Consider the following 24,551-nt stretch of genomic DNA (forward strand, 5'->3'; position numbering starts at 1 on the left):
TAGAGAGAGAGACAGACATTTGGTTGTAACAGCTGGTGGAGGTTCCAGCCTTTAGGCAGCCTATAAAGATTAACTGTATTGGAAGTCTGCCTTTGCTAACACTCTCACACAAGTAATGATGCCAGAATTCATCCGCTGGCAGGGAGTGTAACCAACTAAGGACCTGAGAATCTTAAAGCTCAGAATGTTCATACTGAAATGCTGCAATAAGCAGAATGCAGATGCCAGAATCACTGACAGTGACTAAAAATAATTTTGGAAACCCACTTTCGTGACCATGATAGCCTTTTTGTTTTTTGGCTGACCTGTAATCTCGTTATGGATTGAAAGAATAACATTGTTTTAAAGTTTGCAGCATAAAATTATCTTTGAACTATTTTGTGTTTCATCGATTAAAATAGTTTTTTGGTAGTTGTCTAAATAGAAAGTGATGGTGAAACCTGAAGAGCACTAAGCAGTAATATAGTAAATAATATAGGAATGACCTAAAATTAAAATCCTTGATATTTCAGCAGTTCTGAATGCCTTAGTACCTTTTCAATGTTCCTTAGTTTTAACAGCAAGTCTCACAATCTTTCCTGGAATTATAGGAAATAATGTATTATTTTTTTATTTATTTTTTAAATATATACATATTTTTATATATATAATATATATGTATATATGTGTGTAGTTAAAATGATACATATTAAAATGAATAGACTGGAAAATAGCACATTTGAGAAACCTAGAGAAAAAGACTAGTATTTCATTGCAACTGGGGGAAAAGTAGTAATTAAGTAGAATCAGGTTGTGGAGGAAAGGAACTCTTACCTCAGGAGACAATCTGCCCTACTTTATTTTCTCACATTTTGAAATCTATGAATCTTTTACATGCTTTATCACTTTCCTGATTCCCTGCAGGCCAGAGCTGACAGCTAAGCCTCTGTTTTATCTTAAACTGTTCAAAGCATGTCAGAAAATTACTTACCCTGCTGAGCCTGAAAGTAGCAGGAACCCACCTACTGGTTACTCCTAGACCGGGTGATTGCTGTTGCTTGAGTGAAATCATAATGATAGTCTCAGAACAGCTGGCAGATTGTTAGAATGTATGGTCTTTTACTGCTTCCAGTTGAAATCCAAAAACTGAACTAGCTGTTTTTTATTGTCTGTAGAGACACTTTATTTATGTGTTGAGCCACTCTGATATCAGCACAAAAAGATAGCTTTTCACCCTGTGTTATTACCAGCTGTTTTGTATGTGGACAGGGTCAAGTAGTTGCACTGTCTGTACCTGTCAGCTCTGTTCATTCTGCAGGCTCTCTTCACTGTCTTTGAATATAACCTTTAAAATTCCTTTCTATTTTTATACCATTGCACTTGAAGAATTAGCTTTAAAATACACTACACTTGGGCACGATAAAATGCAAGGATAAGGTGAGTGTGGTCATATTCATGTCTCCAAAAATAGGATTCCTCTGGAATTTTTACAGTTATTTCATTTTAGAAGGTGTTAACTTGTGATAAAAAATTGATATACCTCAAACAGTTCTCTGTGATCAAGCAAAGTGAAGCAGAATGGGAATTGCAGGCTATGCTCAGCCTGCATAATGAAATAATATGCTCATGTACTGCATTTCGTCTTCAAAGTTTTACTATCTGTATTGTCATATGAAGTAGCATTTTAGTAAGTGGTATATGAGATTGTGAGGTTAAAATTAATCAGAATGCAGATGAACCTGCTGTCTTGGTTTAAAAAGGAAGTGAGTTTTTGGGATGCTGTGGTCAAACCAATGGGCGCTCAGATTTGAATATTGGCACCTGGTGCGGCCACTGAAGACATGGATACACCTCTGAGAACACAGGGGGTTAAAAGCAGAGAACGCCCAGGGGGAAGCTCTCCTGGATTCTGTCCAGTCCATGAGGGAGGTCAGAGCTCCCCTGCCCGGCTGCGGGCTGGGCAGGAGAGGGGAAGCCGTGCGGCCCAGTGAGGTAGGCCGGGCCTTGGACAGAGAAGGGAGGTGAAGGCCCCTGCAGGACGGAAGGGTGGAGGAGCATCAAGAGGCATCGGGCAGCCACCCACCCACCAGGAGAGAGAGAGAGAGGGCTGGTGTCTATGCTTATGCCACCTTGAAATTTGATAGCAGGCTGGCCAAGAAGGAGAAGGGGGGATGCAGGGAGAAGGTGCCCAGCAGGGCAGCCATGGGAGTTCTGGACATGCAGAGTCTGAGATTTTTAACCCTTTCCTTGCATGATGGAAACCTTACAAATGCTGATCCTCCTGGAGCTGAATGAGAAAAGAGATAGAGATGAGATAAGAGGAAATGGGCCATGAGAGTAGTTGAGAAGAATCTTGGTGGGAGGAGATGATGGAGTGGCCTTTGGCTGGACTTTTCCCATATAGCCATGGACAGAACCATTTTTCCTGTGACACAGAGACTGCATTTAGGGGGAGGCAATGGCTTGGAGCCAAGAGAGTGCAGTGATGTTATGTGAAGGAGTGTGTGAACAGAGACAATGGGTGAGGAGGGTGGTGGTGCCCTCCGTCTTCAGAGAAGAAGAAGATCTCTGTTCTCGAGGCCCCTCAGCCCCAGGGGGTGAATTTGGAGGGCAACAGGTGTGCCGAAAGTGAGAGACTGTGCTTTATTTGGAACTGGACAAAGCATCTTTAAAAGGGGAACCCTAGAAGCAACTCTGGCCCATGCGCAGTGGTGAAAGCACTAGGCATGGAAGGAAGATGTCACGATGGCAAATGATCTCCGGGCGATGCCACGTGTGACAGGAAACACAAGAGATCTCAACTGTGTTTCCAGGGGAAACCTATGGCACAAGAGGGACTCCTGTCCTTGATGAACTGAGAATTGATTATCTGAAGGATGGTGATGGACTGAGAATTGGTGATCTGAGGGATGGTAATGGAATTGAGAATCCAAGGTTTTGTCTTACTGTGATGTATTGGAAATTTAGTGAAAGGAGGAGGGATTTTTTTGGAAGGTTTTCATTCTGAGTTCTGTGTGTGTTTCTTTTAATATATAGTTGTAGGTTAATAAAGTTTTTCTTCTTTATTCCTAAGTTGGAACCTGCTTTGCTCTATTCCTGGTCACATTTCACAGCAGACACCAGGGTGCATATATGTTCATGGAGGCACTGGCATCGTCCCAGCGTCAAACTGTGACACCTACCTTTTGCCATTCTTGGGAGGAAGCTATAACACCATTCCTCACTGCTTTTAGCTCTTGTGAGATAATTGTTTCTTTCTTGATAACTGAGGGGGAAAGTACCACTAGACACAGCTCCTTTAATTGTGATAGGTTATCATTGGATTTTGTGCTGGTGAGAACATTTGCAGGGAATTTGTTGTTGATGTCCTGTTGACTAATAACAACCAGGTTTGAAGGTAAAAGAGGACTTGTGAATCCATGAAGGTCTGTAAAACTGACCCAGAATGAGTCTTTCAATTCTTCCTACTATTCTGAGTGAATAGGTAGGATGTTTATTACCTTTAGTTATGCACATCAGAAATTTCCTGCTGATTTTTGCAGAGTGGAACATTTCCCGAAGTCTGTCCAAAGATATCAGGGACGTCATTTTGGATCTTTGTTTACCATAATGGCTTACCATAAACCCTTCAACCCTAGTCTTCTTAAGGAAGCATTCTCTACAACAATATCAGTGGTTTTATTTTTCTTAAAATTTTATTATGTTGTTGGTATACTTCGACTTCTTATAATGTGCAATCAAAAGAAATTGTCCCCGCTCCAATTTATGCTGGTAGATCATGCAACAGTAGAGGTGTATTACCTTGAAATATATACCTTGAAAAAGGAAATAAATGTCAGTTATATGGTCTTTTTTGACTATTTTAGGTGGATAGGAACTTAACATAAATTGTGTTACTTGCTGTAATGTCTTTCTTTGCTCTTACTTTGGTCCCTCTTGACTGGTTTAAATGCCGGCTCATTTCTGATTTTTGGGAATTTGTGAGTCCCATGAATCCTTATCATGATGTTGTTGAAGGCTCTAGGGTATATAAGGATACTGGGACTGAAAAGACAATGGGTAAAAAGGCACCACTTTCTCCTAACTAAATAGACATTGCATTGCAGAAATTATAATCTGAAGACATGTTTGAGAGATATGGTGAGAAACTTGGACATAATTGCCTTTGATACGGAAGTTGTGTACAAACCACTGTTCAGTTATTAATGTTAGTTAAGTAACTTTATCACATATTGTTAAAACATTTAAAAACCCAGAAAGGCAGTTGTGTCTTTTTGTGTCCTTCACAAAAACACTGTTCATAGAAGTAGTTCCAAAGTAATTCATGGTCACTGATTATTGCATAGTGGTGGGTCTTGGGTTGAGCTGAGGGCCATCATCTGAAAGGACTCAGCACTTTCTGAGAGATCTGCTGCAGGATAGCATCAATGATATTTTGGATGATTTCTCAAATAGTACAATATGGTTGCTAACAGTGAATAGGGGAAGAGAAACAGATTTTCCAAATGCAAACTACACAATATGAAAGCTTGTGAGGCACTTAGGCACACATTTTTTGCAGTCACGGATTTGTCAATCCCTGTCTTCTCCACTATTAAAAAAGGGACAAAAATATATTTTCTTTACAAAGGCATAGAAAAACTATTTCAGTTTTCAGGGTATATTTGAACAAATACTGATGATATTACTCTCCTTATTAGGTGGACAGATCTGCCAATGGGCTGATGAAAGAAATGGTGATGAATGAAGATGACAAGCTAAAAGAAATTAACTCCAACAGATGCAAAATTCTGTATTATGCAGTATTGCTTTTCCATATTTGTGAAAGCTGCTGTAATTGTTTCAGTGCAGGAAGGGGTATCAGTGATGTGGCTAGCAAGGCACAGTTTTCAACAAGTTTTTTTTAATATATCCTTGCTGAGCAGAAATGTAAAATGAAAATCTGTATTTTAAAATATACATTTATTTCTGTTTCTTTCTTACAGCTTGTGGCCAATGCAATCCTTTTTGTCAGTGTAAATTTGTATGGGGTCTTTGTGAGGATTTTGACAGAAAGGGCTCAAAGGAAGGCATTCCTTCAGGCCAGGAACTGCATTGAGGACAGGCTGAGACTGGAGGACGAAAATGAAAAACAGGTCAGTTTCTAAAACTTACTTATTTTTCTCTGTTTCTCCTGAGATGACTGTAGTTATGTGAACCATAGGTCAGGACATTGTTGCCAAATGTATGCTAGGGCATGTGTGCATTTCCATTGCATAGGAAATGCTGCCTTCCCCCATCTGCTTCAGGTCCTCCTCCCCAGAGGATGCACACTCTTCACTCTTCATCTGCAGAGCTCAGAGAAGGTACAGGCTGACTCCACAGCTACTGTCAGCTCCAGTGCCAGAGGGATCTATTTTAGGGCTGAATCAAAGTCAACTTTTGTAATATAAGATTGTGGTTATTTATCTGTATGGATGTTTTGGATGTTTTTGGTTGGGTGCTAGATGCACTGTAAGTACTTTTCTTCTCGCTAAATGTTCTATAACGTGTTTGCCTTCATAGCATCGATAAAAAAAGTCAACATTTTGGGGACAAGGAGCTGCACTGGTAACTGAATAAGTGATAACAAGAATGAATATATTATGTTTTTGTACAACTAATAATAAGAATAACTGTAATAGCAATCAGTATCTCTTCTCAAAAATCACCTCAGTTATTTGATAGTTTTTTTCATACAATTTTATCAGTCAGCCTTCCAAGCATATTTGGAAACAATAGACGAAGAAAATGCTTTATTGTGAACCTTGCTGTTTTTACTTACAGATCTTGATGCCATTTGGGTTTTCCCTTTTTTTTTTTTTTCCTTTATATGTTCTCTATATTTTCCACACAAATATTTGTAACTCTGTTCCATTGTATTAGTAGCTACTTTTCCAAGTACTTTTTCATGGCCTTTCCCTAAGCCGAAAGACAAAACATATTCCAGAGCTCCAAGCCTGGGAGGGTACAAGGCTCCATGCTATCTTGATTTCTCCTGGGAGCCAAGGCTCAGAACAACTCTCTGAGATACATCTCATGGACAAAGTACCACAAGTGCTGAAGGGGGGGCTCCAGAGAAGGGACTTGGCCTCAGGAGGGAATTGCATCACCGCTTGTCTTCCTAACTGGTATTTTTTATCAATTATGCTAATTTTCTGAACCTTTAAAAATGTACTTATCCCTGGAGAAGGATGGGCTTTTGTGGACATCTTTCCATAACTGCTTCTGAAGGCCTTCAAATAAAGTTCCCCTTTTATATTACCTCCTTGAGCTAAAATTATCTCAAGTTTCACTTCCAGGTTGGGAAAAAGACAACAATCTTTGTCTTTTATAGCTTAAACCTGTCATAGCTTAAATCTGCTATTATCTATTGATGTGTAAGGTTTGGACTAGCTTTTTCTTTCTGTATAGGTGATAATAGAGAGTGACACTGGAATACCTATGTGGTGTGGTTTTGATGGTGTTTGCTGGGGTCTTAGGATGAGGGAAGAGACGAGGATCTGACTCCATGTTTCAAAAGGCTTGATTTATTATTTTATGATACATATGATATTAAAACTATACTAAAAAAATAAAAGAAAGGATTTCATCAGAAGGCTAGCTAAGAATAGAAAAAGAAAGAATGATGACAAAAGCTTGTGTCTTGGACAGAGAGTCTGAGCCAGCTGACTGTGATTGGCCATTAATTAGAAAAAACTACATGAGACCAATCACAGATCCACCTGTTGCATTCCACAGCAGCAGATAACCATTGTTTACATTTTGTTCCTGAGGTCTCTCAGCTTCTCAGGAGAAAAATATCCTAAGGAAAGGATTTTTCAGAAAATGTGTCTGTGATGTGTGGCGGTTACTTAGACCAAACAAGATGGCAGGGTCCTCAAAGCTTGTGTACGTCACTCAATTTTACTGTCCCTCATTTGCAATTTCTTTAGCAAGTCTGTTCCTATGTGTGGAGTAACACAAGTCCATAAGTACTTTCTGTTATGAATTAAGTGAATATGTTGTTTGTGAGCTGAACATACTCTCTAATAAGTAGACATCTCTTTGAACACTGCATGTCTTTGCTGGCTGTGTAAAAATGGTGTTAGAATCAAAGCCTTTAAATTTAATTCTGGTCTTTTGTAATCCAAAGCTGCAGACTTCTTAAAGGCATAAATGTGTCATAAATTCACTTATGGGATTTAAACAAGCCTGTCATTTCTGTCTTTGAAACCTACTTCTGGGATCCAGCATGAAGACAAAATTGATTTTTTGTGTTTCTCTTAGCAATTTCTCCTAACAAAAAAAAAACCAAACCCTTATTAGCAATCTGTCTTATTTTATATGTTATCCATGCATGTAGAAACACAACAAAAGCAATAACATTACACATAATTGCCATTATTGTTGATAGTGTACCTAGATAATCCTGCAAATGTTTTTCTAAGGCAGTGTACAGGTCAGGAAAGAGAATAAACTTTTCTCTTACACTTGTGAAATTAATTTTATGTATTACAGTGTAAAACTCACTGCAGTTGTGAAATATGCTAATTAGTTGTCACAAGTAGCACCAAAATACTTTCTGTGGCTCTTCTCACACTATATTAGCATAGCTCTAGAACCAGAGTGAGAATTAAAACACGATTACAGGCTACAAAATTATGCTGCAGTTGTTGTGGCATAACATACTCTGAGTTTCCAGCTGGCAGCACTCAAGAGTGTTTTGAGAGGAGAAGAAATGCTGCTGACCTAGTTCAATTTTTGTGATCAGTTCTGTATTTTTGTTCTCTGAAGTATCAACATTACATGTTAAAAAGGTCTGAATGTTTTCATCAGACTTTCTTATCTCATCCAAATGATCTGCCCTAGAAAACATAGCCCTTTAACACTGAGAATTGTGACCCAAAATAGTAAAATTATTCCCTGACATTTCTGTGCAAGTCTCTTACTGGAAAGGAACGAACATGGTCTTGACTTTTGAACAAACGCAGCTTCCTGGAGTTGAAGTGTTGACTGTGTGAGACAGACACCACAGATGAAGCTGTAAGTGAGATTTCTTCCTCTGTGTCCTACTTACAGTGAATTCTCCTCATGGGATGTATTTGTAGTAAGAGCCCCAAAGGATAATTTTGATGAAACTATTTTTGTGAGCAAGAGTAAATATCTTGTGTTGGCGCATTTTTGGATTCATGCAAATAGCCTTGAAAGTGTTGCTGGGGAGAAAGGGAGCAGACAGATTCTGTTTATTTTAATATTCAGTGTGAGGCTCACCCTGTTATCTATTATCTGTGGTCACAATGAATAACGGGCTTTCATGGCAGCATCATCCATTTCTTGCATTGCGGAATGTTGGATTGCAATTCCACCAGAAGCAAAGGCCAAGAACCAAGTTTTAGATAATGAGCAAATAGTTACAATCTTTCACTTGGGATAAATACCTTTTCTCTTGTTATCTATAAATCTCAGCAGCAAGCCATCCTCTGCAGAGCAAACAGGTAAGAATAATTATTGTGAGGTGGGTCCATTTCCCTGGAATTCTGTTTTTTCTGTTCATGCTCCTTAAGAGCATGTGAGCACTTCCCCTCACTCCCACTGCACCACCTCTCTGTGTCCACTTCCTTAATTCCACATCATCCTTTGCCTGTATAGCAAAAAAAGCATTGTCACCCAGCTCCCTGAAGGACTCCTGGTCTTAAGACATCCCAACTGTTCTCCTAGCAGTACTTCACCCCTTCCCAAGAAAGAAAGAAAGGAGCAAGCAGGGATGGGGAATGGGGGATGTATTCAATACAGAAAAAGGAGTCTGCTGCTGATGCAACTGATTGCCATCTGACTAAAAGGGAATATAAGGAAGATGTGACTCACTGTGTATTAATTGCATGTATAGTAGCTCCTGAAATGGAGCTGTGTTCCAAGGAAGAGATATGATTGTTCTTCTGAGTCTATCTTAATTTGAGAAGCAACTGGACCACTGTCTTCAAAGACCTGCAGACTCTCATTTTCCAAGTGTCTCTTTCAGCATCTTTATAGTTTTGTCATCCCCACAGTTTTGTCGTCATCACTGTAACTGGGTGCTAATTAATATTCGAAGTATGCGCTGTGTAAAACAACTGCCTTTTATTTGTCATCGACTTGTTGTCTGATGAATTGATTTTGTGCTTTCCAGCTCTTGTTTTGTGACATTGGTAATCATCCTGCCATAACCTCTTCCATGCCACTCACAACACTGTAGACTTTCATAACTCTGCTCATCTCTCTTTCCAAGGTGAAGGCCTGTCATATCTTTGGTCTGCTGATGCATGGAAGCTACATCCTATCCCAGTCTTGCCAACCTTATAATGAATCTTAATCACATTCGCTCCTTTTCTTGCCCTGCCAAGAAAAATATTTTGATGCATATTCATACACTAAATTTGGGGATAAAACACATAATTTTCCTTGGTGAAATGCACTTGTTGTAGCACAGGTTGATATGAAAAATGCCTGTTGCTTTCATATAAGGAAGGCCGGGAAAACATTTGACTTCATGCAAACCTTCAAAGCCCACAAAACTACCTTAAATATCTTCACTGATTATTTAATTTCATTAGTACATGCAAGTATATTTGCACAATAAAGCCTTCTTTCAAGCCATTTGTTTAGATCTTTCCTTCCAACCTAAATGTAACTTTTGTACTTCCTCACAATTAGAATTGACATTGGAAAATCAACTGGAAAATAGCAAAGTATCCAGAACAGGTGAATTGCTGTCTTAAAAACTAATTGTGAAATCAAATCTAGTTTTTCAAACCTTTGGGACTGGAGAAATGTATTTATTGGTGGCACTTGTCTTTCAAGAAATAGTTGTGTACTTCACTACAACGCATGAAACTTTAATCTATTTAATATAAGAAACTGAATGAAGCACTTAAAAATTACTGGGAATTAGGAAGCTTGAGGCTGAGACAGCCAGCTGTATGTCTAGCCTCAGGACCACAACACTGCCACTCCAGCTAGACTAATTAGATTTGCTGAAATGTTGTTCAACACCATGCTACTGCAATAACACTGGTTCTGGGAGACAGACTAGAACTTTGGTGATGGTCTGCAGTTCCTTCATAAATGTTCACCAGATAATGTGCAGCTAGCTAAATTTTCCTTGTGCAGTGCTGAATTTTGTGTGCAAATATCTGCATGCATATGTGTCTGCATTCCAAGTGTCTTCTGCAATTTAGGGCAATGTCCTTAATGTTGCATGTAGTAACTGGGTCACCGCTGAGTCAAAGGTTTGATTAATAACTATTCATAGAAACGGAAAAGGTGTCAACAAAAGATAACATGTCTCTCACTGCATCATACTTTGAACTACTGCTTAGGTTGTCTTGCTTTCGAATTCTCTGCCTCATTCCCCTTTAAAAAAATTTGATCTAGACATTTTGCATTTTGGATGTCTGTACCACCTCCTGCATATTTGAGTAAAAAGTTGACTCCTACAGAAGCCCTCCAGTGGGTTTGTCTGTTGTGTTTAATTTCAAGCCCTTATGAAGAAAGGGAAAAATTGCATTAACTTTGAATAAAGCAAATAGTGTTGGATTTTGTTTTGGTAGTGGATAACAGTTTGCTGAGATTTTTAGCTTTCCAATTCAGCAACCAAACGAAGGAATTAGTTATTTGCACAGCCCCAGGCAGAAGTAATTTCTAGAGTGCCTGACATCACGCTTATCAGGTTCTCCTCATGTTTCCCGTACTTTTTGTCCTCAGAATATTGCATCTTTTTTTTTTCAGTGCAGAAGAATATATGAAATCTATCATTAATACAGTCCTTGTTTCTGTAACCATTCATACTGGCAGAATGCATCAGCAAATCACCCTGCAGCAAAAATTTCACATGGATCATGTGTGGATGCAAAACCATATTCTTGTCAAATGATGCAGCAGGGAAGTGATACTGATTTTGCAGAAAGTGCAAGGTATGTGGTGATGCTTGGTCCTCTGCAAAAGCTAGCCAGTATGATCTTTGAAAAATATAGGTCGACTAATTTTAGCTAGCAGGGTGAGCCTGTACAACATTGCTACTATGTTCTTTGTTACAGAAGAGCTTAAAATTGTATCTATTGCATCATCAAATTACAGTCTTATACAGGAAATTCTATCTTCAAAAATCTATTTGTTCTTTACTAGGATCAGGCAAAAGAAGAAATAAGGAGTGTTGCAATTTCAGGCTGTCAGTTTGAACTACTGGACTTCAGGCCCACTTGTGCAGGCTGACCACCAGTGTCTCTTAGCCAAATCAGAGATTAGAAATTATCTTGGTGTCTGCTTCGTTTGCTTCGTTTGGCTGCTTAGATCCTTATACAGAAAAGAAATTCATGGCATCCCTGGTCCATCTTCTGCCTTTCTCAGGTAAAAAGAGATATGGAGGCACATTTCTGTCTCCCACAAAGCAATAATTGCCCAGAAGCTTTCTACTGACCAGCACCTGTTAGTCTCCAGTCCTGCAACAATCGTGCACGTGTCTATCCTTCACAGAGCAAATAATAAAATTCAGGGCTACTCAGATTAAATAGATTAAGGCTTTAGCTTAAACCTGAAGTTATTCGGAGTTGCTTGCAACCTCCTGCAAGGAAAGGTATAGTAAAAAAATAAATGTGTTTTAATTTTACAGATCTGTTGCACGTCTTGGTTTGCAGAATGAACATCTTATCTGCATCCAACTAGTGCAAGAAGCTACACTGCTTGGCATACCACCAGGACTCCTCTTATCTGACTTTGGCCAAGTAAAAGTGAGGCTTGTAGTCTAACCCTTTAATTTACCGGCAGTAATCCCTAATAGTAACAGGCATATCCAAGGGCAGTTCAACCTTTCTATCCTGAGCTCTTTGTTAAAACAGAAGATGAGGTTTTTTCTTTGGGAGTGGTTACAAGAGGACACCGCAACTTAGGGCTGCACAGCTGTAGGATAAGAGATGCACCTTGCTACTAGACTTGCAATTCCAAAGTGTAACATAAATAACAAAATGGGTAACATAGAATAAAAACACATATTTGTAAATCATATAAAGTTCATATATTTTAGTTACCTTGTAATTTTATTACACTAGTTTCAAGCCTTTATTTTACAAAATAAAACTTAAGGAAAGTCTATAAAAAGTCAGGTGTCCCCAACTAACCAAAGAATCTGTCCCCGCCCAGACTCTTGTGCATATAAAGCCTCCTCACTGGCAGGATGATGTGAGAGGCAGAAAATCCCTTGGCTCTGAGTACACTCTGATCAGCAATTACTGAAACATCCCTGTGTTATCAATGCTGTTTTCAGCACAAATCCAAAACACAGCACCCTACTAGCCACTGTGAAGAAAATTAACTCCATTATTCTGTGTAAAAAGAAAGCAAATTAAATATGTAAATTAAATTGGTTATCAGCTATTCCATTTTTTGTCACAAGATATCAGTGGCACCCTGGCCTGTATCAGCAATAGTGTGGCCAGCACAACTGGGGAAGTGATTGTCCCCAGGTACTGGGCACTGGTCAGGCCACATTTTGAATCCTGTGTTCAGATGTGGGCTCCTCACTACAAGAAAGGCATTGAGGAGCTGGAGCGTGCCCAGAGAAGGGGAAGGGTCTGGAGAGTAAGTCCTGTGAGGAGGTGTTGAGAGAGTTGGGGTTGTTTAGCTTGAAGAAAAGGAGGCTTGGGGGGATTGTATTGATCTCTACAACTGCATGAAAGGAGGTTGTAGCCAGGTGGGGGTCAGTCTCTTCTCCCAGGTAACAAGTGACAAGAGGACATGGCCTCAAACTCTACCAAGGGAGGTTCAGGTTGGACCTTAGGAAGAATTTCTTCATGGAAAGGACTGTCAAGCATAGTTATGGGCTTCCCAGGGAGGTGATGGAGTCTCCATCATTGGATGTGTTGAAACAAACCAACTGTACGTGGCACTCAGTGCCATGGTCTTGTTGACAAGGGAGTGTCTGGCCAGAGGTTGGACTTGGTGATCTCAGAGGCCTTTTCCAATCTAGATGATTCTGCAATAAATTGATAACTTAAAAATTGGTGGTTATATAATTCTAAACCTGTTAATACTTTGGCTGTTAGGACTTTTGGAACAAATAATGGAAAATTTATAATACGTTCTCTTTCAAGCAACTGTCAATCAAATATGCTAGTGTTTGACTCTGAATTTTTCAGTTTATTTTTCCTACTTGCATTGTGTAGCTTCAATTAGAGAGAGCAAAGGAGGAGGGCTGAACAGGCTCACACAAACCTGTCCTTATTAGATGACTAAAGACACACAACCATACAGTCTTAAGCAGATAACAGTTTTCAGCAGATAGCATCATGGATGACAGTTGCCAAGGCAAATAATCATAATTAGGCACACTGGCTATAGTGCATCAGATTCTGAAGTTCAACTGTAAGAAAAATAATTCAAAAGAGTTTCTAAATTGATTTCTAAATTTATAGTAATATCCATGACAGAAGTGTGGTATGAACACTAATACAATGTTGTTATGCATTTTAGTAGGATGCCACAGTATGAAGTAAAGCAACCTCAATAGTGAATACTGATTTTCTTCTCTCAGCAGCAGGAATTCATAGAAAACTTTAAAATGTCATTAGAAAAGTTCTCTTGCATGTATTTTTATTGTTGTTCACTTCTAGAACAGTCTTGACTGTAATAAAAAAGTTATCTAACATGTTACACAAATTTGACACTTGCCCTGTGCCAGTCTTCAAACACAGGGTGGTTCCACCATAGACCATAAACTGTTTTGTCGCCTAGGTGTTTCATGTCACAGCAGCTGGCACCACCACATGTGCAGTTTGCCAAATTATATGTTACCACTTGAGCACAGATTATCTCCTTGAACAGAATACTAAGCTGGGCACTTAACTTTCATTCCAATATATGAAAAAGTATATGCTGCTGGCACACATATTCTTATGGATTTTTTTTCCTGTTTCCTTTGGCCAACTGTCTATGGAGGAAAAGAGCTAGATTACACCCCATTAACTGGCAAAAGAAATACATTCTAAGGTAGTATTTTTATCAGGTTTGCCATACTAAATGAACTTTTGTCTTTCATGTGATCTAAATTCTTTCCAAGGATTCTGTTCCCCACTACCTCTTCAATACAAACTAATTTCATTTGGAGTTTAGCTCCCCTTCATTCATATTTGATTAGGAATTTCCCAGTTTGACGAGGAAAAAATGAATTAAATCTGAGTCACACTTGCTATTTTAAGTAGGTGAATACATTCTTTGCTTCCTTAGCATATTACTGATTGGTCCTTGTTCTTCTACTCTGGAAGGCAATGAGATTTTCTCCTATGGGTTAGTCTTGCTTCCTTGCTCTGTAGAAACACAAAATGAAGCAAAGGACAAAAGCATTCAGGTTTTTCTAATCGAAATTAGAAAAACATCTAGATTTTTCAAAGCAAAACCATATTTATATCTTAGTCTTTGGAGATTCAGACATCTATTCCATTTTATTGTTTTATGCTATGATTTTCTTTCCTATTGCTATAGTAAAGGCATTTACAGTCTTTGAAAAAGGAAATGCTAACTGCTTGCCATGGAATAGGTATTTCTTAGGTTCTAAAATTACTTTTATTGACTTCAGGTTCCTGGGGTTTTTTCATTCCTTGGTTTGCTTACACCCCACTAGTGGGCTCAGTACTTACCAGTAGCAGTCAAAAAGCTTATCTCACCTGAAGATTTCATGCTTTTTCTGCCACCAGCAGAGATCTGTACTAAAAAAGAGCACGTGCTGATAATGAGTCGCTGCCGCAACTCTAAATGAAAGTGTGTGATGCTGTATGAGACAGCAGCAGTTGTGTGAACCATTGGTACTAGCACAGCACTGTGTCCTCAAAGTTCCATTAATTCTGGACTCTCAGCTACAGATTGAGTTGGCTCCAGCAAGGACAGAAGACTGAATTGTTAGTAGTCTTTCTCTTGCTGCTTCCCTATGTTGGCTCCATTTCCCAACGAGGTGCCAGAGGACACCACAGAGATTTGCCACATATCTATGTAGAGTTGGTGGAGATATGTGGGTTTTGGAGGAGCCTGGGGAAGGAGAATGTCATAACTCATGTGTCGCAGTAGAAACCCACAAGTCATCCACAACAGCCAATCTTTATTCTTCACAGCTCATATTTATATAGTTTGCTAAAGGCATTGTCTTTAACTCTAATTGGTTATTTACTTATGGCAATTCAGTTCACTGGTTAGTAGTTGCTAGTGTATATGTCTGTCAAAGCTTTCCTCTTTAATGATCTTTACATTCTTTTTTCGAGGGTACAGAATCATTCTCACAGTTAGAAGACTCTATTTTTACAGGTGCATATTACTTTCTCAAGGGAAAGCTAGGCTATCTATTAGCTGTACTTCGCTGAAGTAGAAGGCCTGAGCCATGATTTTACAAGGGTAACCAAGGTTCTTATTTTATAAGGCTTTACCTATATGCAACACTCATGGGATGGAGGAAAATCAGAGAATGACACAGTCCCGGAACCAACTTGAGCTGTAACATGTAGCGTGTTCTTCAAGAAAAATTCCACTAGTTGAGGGTTGGAGCCTTAATGAGGGCAGAAGAGGGGGATGTTTTCATCTTGCCAAAGGTTAAGCTCTCTCTTCCTGTGGAATACATCTTTGCCTAATCAAGATTTTCAACGTTACATTGGTGGAACAAACCAGACATGGTTGTGGAATGGAAAGATGTGCTGTTGTAACTGTACATGAAACTTAGTACACCATGAGTAAGCCAGTAAAAATTTGTCTACTCTTACATTTACCGTGGAAGGGGTAGCATTGGTAAAGCTGATACTGCTTTGTGAGTCCCTCTGCCTAAATTTTGGAAGAAGAAATACAATAACAGGATTGTCCCAGTCCTGTTCATGATGGAACACAGGACAGTGTGTGGCACTTAAGCCTCTAGAAAATCTGAGCTCACAGATGTCCCATCTGCAGGCCAGTTTAGGAATTGCAATTAGGGCTTCTGTGTTCCCACTAATCATGACATAAGCAGATGATTGGTGCTCTTTGTGATAATTTTTAAGACCTCTCTTTATTTTAATCAGAAAATATTTTCAATAATAAATTATAATTTATAATTAATAAAGAAGAATAAATAATTTTTGAATTTATGCTTTAAGTGTGCCTTTTTTGTTTTTAACATATATACTCAAACTACCTTTGCATACAGTCAAGTGCTACCATGAAGGGATCTTTCCACTGGACAATGAAAACGAGTCTTCCTGACTCTGCAGGACAGGGGGAAAATGTTTTATTTCCACATAGGAAGATTTAGAAAAGTATGTTCAGTGGCTCTTCAGTGCCACACAAAGTCTCATCTTCATTGATATACCCTAAAGAACCTACTTATTAAAATCCTACTGAAGCATGATTGAAACAAAGATATTTGTTAAGCTAACACTGCTGGAGTTGAGAAATTTCCCTGGCAATGTACTGCAGAAACGCTTTTCCTTCTTTCCTGCCAAGCATAAGGAAGCTTTCAAGTTATGCCTTAACTATAAAGGTGCTATTTTGTTCCTCTCTCTCAAGTTCACTTCCAGTAGGAAGATTTCTTTAACTGAAATGAGTATAAACTTTGTCCTGTCAAGTTTCTATAATAATTTTGTAGACCTATTGGATATTGCCAGTGACTTTTCAGAGGGAGTAAATGTTAATGATAAAAGGTGAAAGTAAAAAGACTAGCAGTAGTTTGGATACTGCATGATTTATTCATTGCCAGTTTGTATCTGATATCAGCTGTTAGCTAGCCTTTCTGATGATTAATCTTTATTGATGTATTTCTAAAGCACTCTGATTTAATAGATATGAGGATAACTAGGAAGACAGCTTGTGCTCTTTATGTTTTCAGTTTTCTTGTTTATTCTCATAACCTTTCCCAGCTCTTGTTCCTATTTGAACAAGATTTGTGGAGCTGCTCTCAACTTTGCCTTCTATGAATCTTCTCATTCTTTCAGGAATCACACTTGCCTTTTTAGGATAGTGTCATATACATATTCTTTGATCAGGGAGTACCTGGGGTTTCTTTACATGCAGAGGTTTCCAACTCATTGTTACTGTCTAGTTTTAAAATAATTAGAAATTCTTCTGTCTGAATTAAGGTACAAACAAATGTCAAAGTAAATAGTATGGATTTTATTTGATAGCAAATATGAGAAAGAGAGACACAGAGAGAGAGAGAGAGAGAGAAAGGAAGGCAAAGAAATAGAAAAGAGGTGGGGGGGACAGAAAGAGAATAACAGAGACAGAAAAAAGAAAATACCACCACTCTCTGGATCCCACCATCGTCCCATTGATCCTCTCTAGCTGTTCTTCTTGGTGGTGAAGGTCCCTCTGAAAAGCATAGAATCCGATGAATAAAGATATGCTCAGACCAGGTGGTAATGCCCACGTGCCTCCCCTCTGTGGGGGGCAGCTTGATGCAGTCTCTTGCAGCAGACTCTGGATATATTGCATCACTTTGCGTCACTTTGCATCATGTACAGTACTGTGGTGCAAGGTCTCAGGAATAAGTCTGGGGAGCACCTTGGGGGAGGGTCTTTGATGAATTGTGACACCCTTCAATTGCCTCTTATGTGAGTGTCTTGTGGATGTGGCCTGTGGGGTTGGAGGTTTCACAGCTGGGCCGATGTGTATAAGGGAGGATGGGTATTCAGTGCTTTCGGAGCAGAGGTTATGCCACACACCTCTTCCTTCACCCTCAGTTGCAGGAGGAGTCTGTAAACCTCTGTGGGCTGTGGTGTCCCCCACCCCAAACTCCAAAAGAGAGATGATTCTCAGTGCAGCTGCATTTCTTGTGTTTGCCTTTCTTGTGGATGCATTCTTCTCCCTCAGCCTGAGATGACTGAGCAGTAGTGTCCCCTTTATCTTATCTGGACAGCTTAACTCACAGTCCAAAGTTCCAGTCAGGCATCTTCAAGGAGGGGTGGGCTTCTGTGGTTCTAGTTTCTTTATACAGTTTTTGCTATAATAGGGAAAAAGCCTTCATAGCAGTATTTTTATTAACCACTTCAATCCCTTACACTTATTTAGCTTGCGTTTTTGTGGATGGTACCTACAAAGTACAATGTGCTACCAAGGTTTTCTCATTCTTATCATGCTACTTCTTGAATACTGTCTTGTGGAATTTGTACATTCTAGCAGTTTTATGGTTTCCTTATGCCCACTCTGCATCCCAATGTTTCTGCAGCCCGTTGTCTTCCATTTTAGCCAAGACTTCATGTTTTTCTTTCTTTTCCAAGGCCTTACCATCTCCATTGTGACTAACAATGCGGAAACTACCAATGCCTCATTAAACACTATTGTTCTGGTGAATACTTCCTTTCCGTTATTTAAACAAAAATAATCACTTAACCATAGAAAGATGTCAAGTTGATCTGGTATAGGTGTATTTAGACTGAATGCATCGTGCAGTTCATACAGAGTGTATTGGTCATCTGCCATAATGGTGTTGTTAACCATTCTCTTATTGCTCAAAACCTGTGCATTAGGTATCTGGTCTTTTAGGGATGGTCCTTTATGATTACGGTTGTAGCAATGACTTGCTGATAAATAGGATTTTCCAAGAAATCTCGGGACTGTTCTGAAACATTGCCACCTTGTGGCGTCTGCAAGCTCACTGTCTTTAACAGTGCTACTTCATGTACTTAGATAGAAGAAAGGGCATAGCGTAGCTGAATTTCCAATAATTCACTAATGAAATCTGTTGCCTTTGTTTTCCAACTTGCAAAAATATAAATGAATCCTAATAGTCGTACACAAAATCATTCTTCCATGCATTGCATTAAGCTTCTTTTCACTCTAATTTTTTTTTGGTTTTCCTTAGAGTGAATTAAAATGGCTCTGAAGTGTAATGTGCAGGTGACAGAGATTGTGAATCCACTAAGATGTAGCTTTTAAAATTATACAAAATTGAGCATGGTACCATGGTCATGTTAGGTAGCAGGTGGTAATATTTAGGATGTATTTTGGAGTTCCTGCTGACTAACTAGAATCTCAAAATTATATACATGAGTTGACTCTGAAACAGTCTCATTAATGTTTTACATGCATGTCTGATGCTTGTCTTCTCTAGGGAGAAAAGTTTGTGTTAAAATATGATGGCACTTACCTCTTAAGCATAGCAATAACAAAAGAAGATCTGTGATAGACTGCAAAAATTGTTGGGTTAGATTTCATGTTCCATATTGTAAAGGAATTTTGTACAGTAGATGCTCAAAATCTCCTTTCTTTTTTGAGCTCCTTTTCCTATTTGTCTTCATTGTTGGACTGTTACTATAGAAAACAAAAATATTCATGTTTTATCAGCCAAGAAACAAATACGTAAACCTGGTTTTGTCACATTAATTTTTTTTACTTTCTTCGTTCCTAAAGTTGCTATGAAAATGCAAAAAAAACCAGTAACATGGCATGGGCATGAAGACTATCCTGAATAACGTGGTTCAGTGCTAGGGAGGGTGAAAAAGGACCAGGATCTGGAGTGCCATGCAGACTTATTGCTTTCCCAGCACGAAATTGGTAACCTCCAAGTGCCATTTAGAGCAAGTTCCACAAGACAGAGCTCTCTGCCATCCGGGTGTGGGGCTCAGACTCCCTGATGAGTGAAGGCAGTGCCAGCTTGCTGGCTGGAAGGAGCAGTTCAGGAGGAATTTAATGAAGCTGGCTGAAAGAGATGGAGCTCCATGCATTACAGCCCTGCTCTCATGGGATTGAGAAACATGCAAAGTAATACAGTTTTCTACATGGCCCTTCCACAGCCTGCAGCTCTGAGGCAATGCTGCAGGCTGTGAAAGGGCCATGTAGAAAACTGTATTACTTTGCATGTTTCTCAATCCTTCTCAGTCCTCAATCCAACAGTTCCCTTGGTTGCTTCTCTCAGCTTGGTTGCTTATCTCAGAAAAAAATGACAGCTGTTTCCTTTGATAAAGTAGTCTGCTCTGACTATAAATAGTATTTCCATTTTGTTTTCTTTATATCTCACATGATAAACTACAGGAATACAACTTAGCATGGGGAAGCACAGCAAGTTTTTTGATAGAAATTTGTGAGAATGCTGGCTAGGAACATTTAAGATATTCATGTGCTTTTGAGCCTTCTTTTCTGATGAAGGGAGTATGGATATATTTACAGCTTCCTGAAAGAATTGAAAAATGTATCAGAGTCATTTCCCATAATAATGCAAAACAAATCATTTTGTACAATATGAATAACTGCATAATATCTGGACAACTGCATGGAATGATTCTAAATCAAGGTGAAAATTTTAAAGGAATTGGAATAACTTATAAGTGTTTGGAATGAGAAGTAACATGAGAAAAGAGTATGATTTTCAAAATGGGAGGGGACAGGCATCTTCTTTTGGAGGCAGGCATGAGAAATGTATTAGGAATATGTACTGGGGACTCCCATAAAAGCAGAGCTGGGAGGGCAGAACTGGGATGCTGGTGGGAGAGGCATTTTCCAGGGCAGGGATGGGGATAGAAGAGAGAATTGTGGTGAGAAGCCTCCAAACTGGAGAAAGCTGAAGAGTGTGTTGGGGCAGAGTAGAGCATGCAGATGATGGGGATTTTTTCTTCAATGGTGTCTGCTTGCTTCTTTCATCTCCCTTCTCAGAAATGAGAAATCACAAAACCCCTAGAGAGTGCTGAGCCTTGAGCTCCTCTTCTGTTTTAGAAGACCCATTTGTGTGTGATGAGATAGCAAGAAGGCTTCAGGGCTTCCCAGGAGGCTTCAGGCACCTGCCTCTCCTGGTCCTTGTGTACCAAAGGAGACACCTGGATACACAGTGGTCAAAGCAGACCTCTGGACATCACCGAGCCCAGCCATTCCTTCAAAGCAGGACTGCCAGTGACACCAGGTCTGGTCAACTGTGACTTTGTCTACTCAAGTCTTGAATAATTCTTAAAGTTTTTTCTTGGGTCCAACCCAAAAGGAAAGTTGTAGTCCAGGGTTATGTACTTGTAAATAGGGTTGAGGATGTTCCAAGCAGTAACATAGGGTATTTTTGTCCATTAACAATGGGAAACACTTTTTTCTTATCCATTTCTCTGCCTTGGCATATTTTCATTCTTTGTCATGTGCATAATGGTACTAGTTGTTGAATAGGGCCAATGTAACACTGAGCAATTCCTAATTCATTTAGTATGCACATTTTGACTTGCCTTGGAGTCAAAATGAATCTTTGTTCCTCCTCTGTCTTCTAGTGATCCTCCATTGCTGGAGAGAGAAATTGGAATGTTTTTCTAAATTGAATATCTTTCTCAAAAATAGCTATCTTTATTAGTAGAGCGGTAATCATTATAATCAGGATGATACCACTGGCAGAGGCAGCTAAATTGGGCATTTGAAATTCCAGAGCAAGACTGGGAATATAAAGTGTTGTGAATGAAGGAGATGTATATCCTCTCTATCATTTTCTTTTTTTAGTGAGATTTCTGCAGGGAATGCAAAATCATTGACTGACAATTACAGTCTCTGAAAGTATTTTTTTTTCAGCATGTGATTTCACTTTAGATCATTTTAATGCTGAGTAAAGATGTACTGCTTGAGAAGAGAGTACCAATCCCTAAAATAGTGTAAGTTGGTTGTGTGGAAAAAAATGTAATGTTCTGAAAACACCTGTAATAATCCTAAAAAAAATATTGTGAACTATTGAGAAAGAATAAAATGTAGAAACATCTTGTTTCTACTAGACCTTGTGATTAGGAATATATCACGAGTTGAGGCTACCTCAACAGAAAATAATTTGTGACCAATTAGAAGGTTTGCAACGTGAGTGGTGTTTTGTTTTGGTAAAAGGTGTTGCTAATTAATTAGTGCTCCCTGTGTTACTCTTTCTATTTTTTCCTGTCATCACCCACCCCTGTTGGAGCCAACAACCACTCAAGCAAGAATGTCACCATAAATGTTAGTGGTCTTCCATTGGTTCTGTCACTTGTTCCATTCAATGCACTATCCTTCACACCTAGTTTTCCTTTTAGCCTGGTTTACAGATTATTTTTATAATCAGATCAGTCATACAGGAGCAAATGAAAAAACTGGACAAAAACTGTAGGACTTGCTGAATAGAGGTCTAGGCAGAGCCCCTTCCCAAACCTACCAACAGCTGTATTTTGTGTACATGAATTCACTCTTGCTGCTCCAAACTCTGAGTCCTTCAGCATTCCTTAGTCTGACCTGAAGGGCAATACTGCTTTGCCTGATAGATGAGATTTTGCTGTAAATAGGAGAGACTTTTCTTATATTCTTTCTAGAGAGCTGGACGGTGTCTTTCATTTACTTTCAGTGTTTTGATAATCTGCATTGCAGGTTACATTTTCCAGTCTTCCCTTAAGGGACAAATCATGCAGTCATGCTGCTTACAGTCATGCTGCTGCTTCCCTTCTTGATCTGAAAGGTCAGCAGTGGCTGCCCTTTGAGAAAGCCATAACTGCATCTTTCCTCACTTGGTGAGGAATCTAATCTCTAATCTCATCTCCATCTCACTCTCAACTCTAATGAAAAAAGCAAGCCATCATAATATGATAGAGGATTTTCGTATGTTCCCTTCAGGTCTTGTTATAGTCAACCTAACGTGTATAAGAATCATTATTGTTGTAGCCTCCCTTAATACATCTGACATCTGCACATTGCAATGCAGTCAGGTGCTACATCCTACAGCTCTCCAATGCTGCCTTCACAGTAATGATTCTTATTACTTCCTTGGATTGCATGTTATTTGTCATGCACTGCAGACATCTGTGAGGTTTTTATTCACATATTGTAATTGTGTTTGCAGGCCATAGAAGAGCTATTCAGTTAGCACTGCTCTCTGGAGGAGTCTGTCAGTATAATTTTTGTTTGCTATTTTGTCTGTCAAAGTTTGACTTTCTAGGAAACAGAAGTCTAAACCCAGTCTCTCCTTAACACTTTTGGATTTTACTAATCCGTTTCAGCAAAATGGTGAAGAACTCGTTTAATGTGTTCACTGCAAGAGAAGCTCCAGAGAACATTTAGTCCTTATCAGACCTTGAAAATTTTCTTATCCAGAGCAATACTTATGAAATTCCAGCATCATCTTGCAGTCTTAAGCATCAGAGAATATAACCATCTGTCCAAATTCCTCTCTTGTATGTGCTCTTTATTGCCTGAGAGGTGGTCATCTCCTTTTATAACCTCAGTTTATTTCTCTTAACACAGTAAATCAACTTTAGGATACAAGTTGCAGTCAACAGAGCTTCATAAGATCCACTATGGACAAAATACTTGTTTTGGATTGTAACCCAAAATTTGTGTTACCCAAATACAATTCTGCTGCAGAAATATAAATTTACTTAATTAAATCAGCATAAAATTTAGAATTAATAACCATTTTTTAGTGATGTGAAATGCTTTGGTTAATTAGAAATGGCTATACATGTAAGTATCAACAAATATTGAAATCCATAATATTCTTTGCCATATTCTTGGTGTACATTGTTACGAATGTAGAGGAGAGCTTAAGTAAGTCCTGCCTTAGACTCAGATTTCTGGCAGTAGCTCTGTTGGGAGTAGCCTGCAGCCCAGATCACTCTCACTCACAAGTTTTTAATAATGGTTGGTTACGTCTATTACAAAATTATTGATTTAATTAACATTTATTTATTTATTTAACACAAATTTAACAGACATAAAACTTTAACAGATGACATACTACACAGGATGAACAAAAGAAACACTACTACCACATAACCACAGTGCACAACTGAAGTACCTAATATTACAGCTGGCAAAGAAATAGCATAGATCGGATTCCATGTAGCTTACCATCCAGTTGCTGATGGGTCACACATAGGATCCTTCCTCTCAATTCCCAGGAATGTAACTGCAGAACTTGCATCCAAACTTGTGGAAGTCCTGCACATTTCCAGGGTGTGTGTCAGACGCTTCTACCTCCATGAAAATTTGTATAGCTTTTATAGTTAGCAAAGTAATGTGTCTCAAAGTTGGGAATTCCTAGCTCATCTCCCTACATCTCACTCTCAAGACAAGATATTTATTGTCAGCTGAGGATCTCACCTCCCTGGTGCCAGAGATAACTCACTGCTCAACATCTGGGCAGCCTGGGTTATGTCACCAATTCTTGTGAGGGAGAGAATGTCCAGAGCTATGCACCAGCTGATGGACATAACAGATAAGTTCCTCTGTGGCAGGAAGGAATGTTCTGCTACATATATATAAGAAGAGTAGGAAATATAGTTAGCTAACAGTCCTTAGCCTCAAGACAATGTGACCACCACAAACACGACAGAACTTTAGTCCAAAGTTCACCAGAGAAGTTCTGCAAAGTTTAACTTCTTACTTTTTACAATGTGTCTTCCAGAAGAAACTGTTAAGATAAAAAACCCTTTGAATGAACTTTGAGTATTATTTAATGGCTTTATCTGGTGAATGTGGGCATGTTAGCAACATAATAGCACTTGCTGATACCCTCTTTTCAGTGTTAATTTTTGCTCCTTATTTATTTAATATTGATTAAAGAAAAGGAGGATGAGGTTCCGCCAAAATATGCACTTCTGTGACATCTTGTAGCTGCCATTATA

The 24,551-nt window shown here is 39.0% G+C and overlaps 1 protein-coding gene across 1 annotated transcript in view; it reads left to right on the forward strand.

Moving 5' to 3' along the window:
• The window catches only part of ADCY1 (adenylate cyclase 1), a 149,140-nt gene that overhangs the window by 40,553 nt on the left and 84,036 nt on the right, over nt 1-24,551 (forward strand). Inside the window, exon 2 of the mRNA XM_059483185.1 lies at nt 4,965-5,114. Within this exon, the coding sequence (XP_059339168.1) occupies nt 4,965-5,114 (150 nt within the window). The remainder of the gene's footprint in view (nt 1-4,964; nt 5,115-24,551) is intronic.

The sequence above is a fragment of the Ammospiza nelsoni genome, chromosome 1 (genome assembly GCF_027579445.1).
Source record: "Ammospiza nelsoni isolate bAmmNel1 chromosome 1, bAmmNel1.pri, whole genome shotgun sequence".
Classification (NCBI taxonomy): domain Eukaryota; kingdom Metazoa; phylum Chordata; class Aves; order Passeriformes; family Passerellidae; genus Ammospiza; species Ammospiza nelsoni.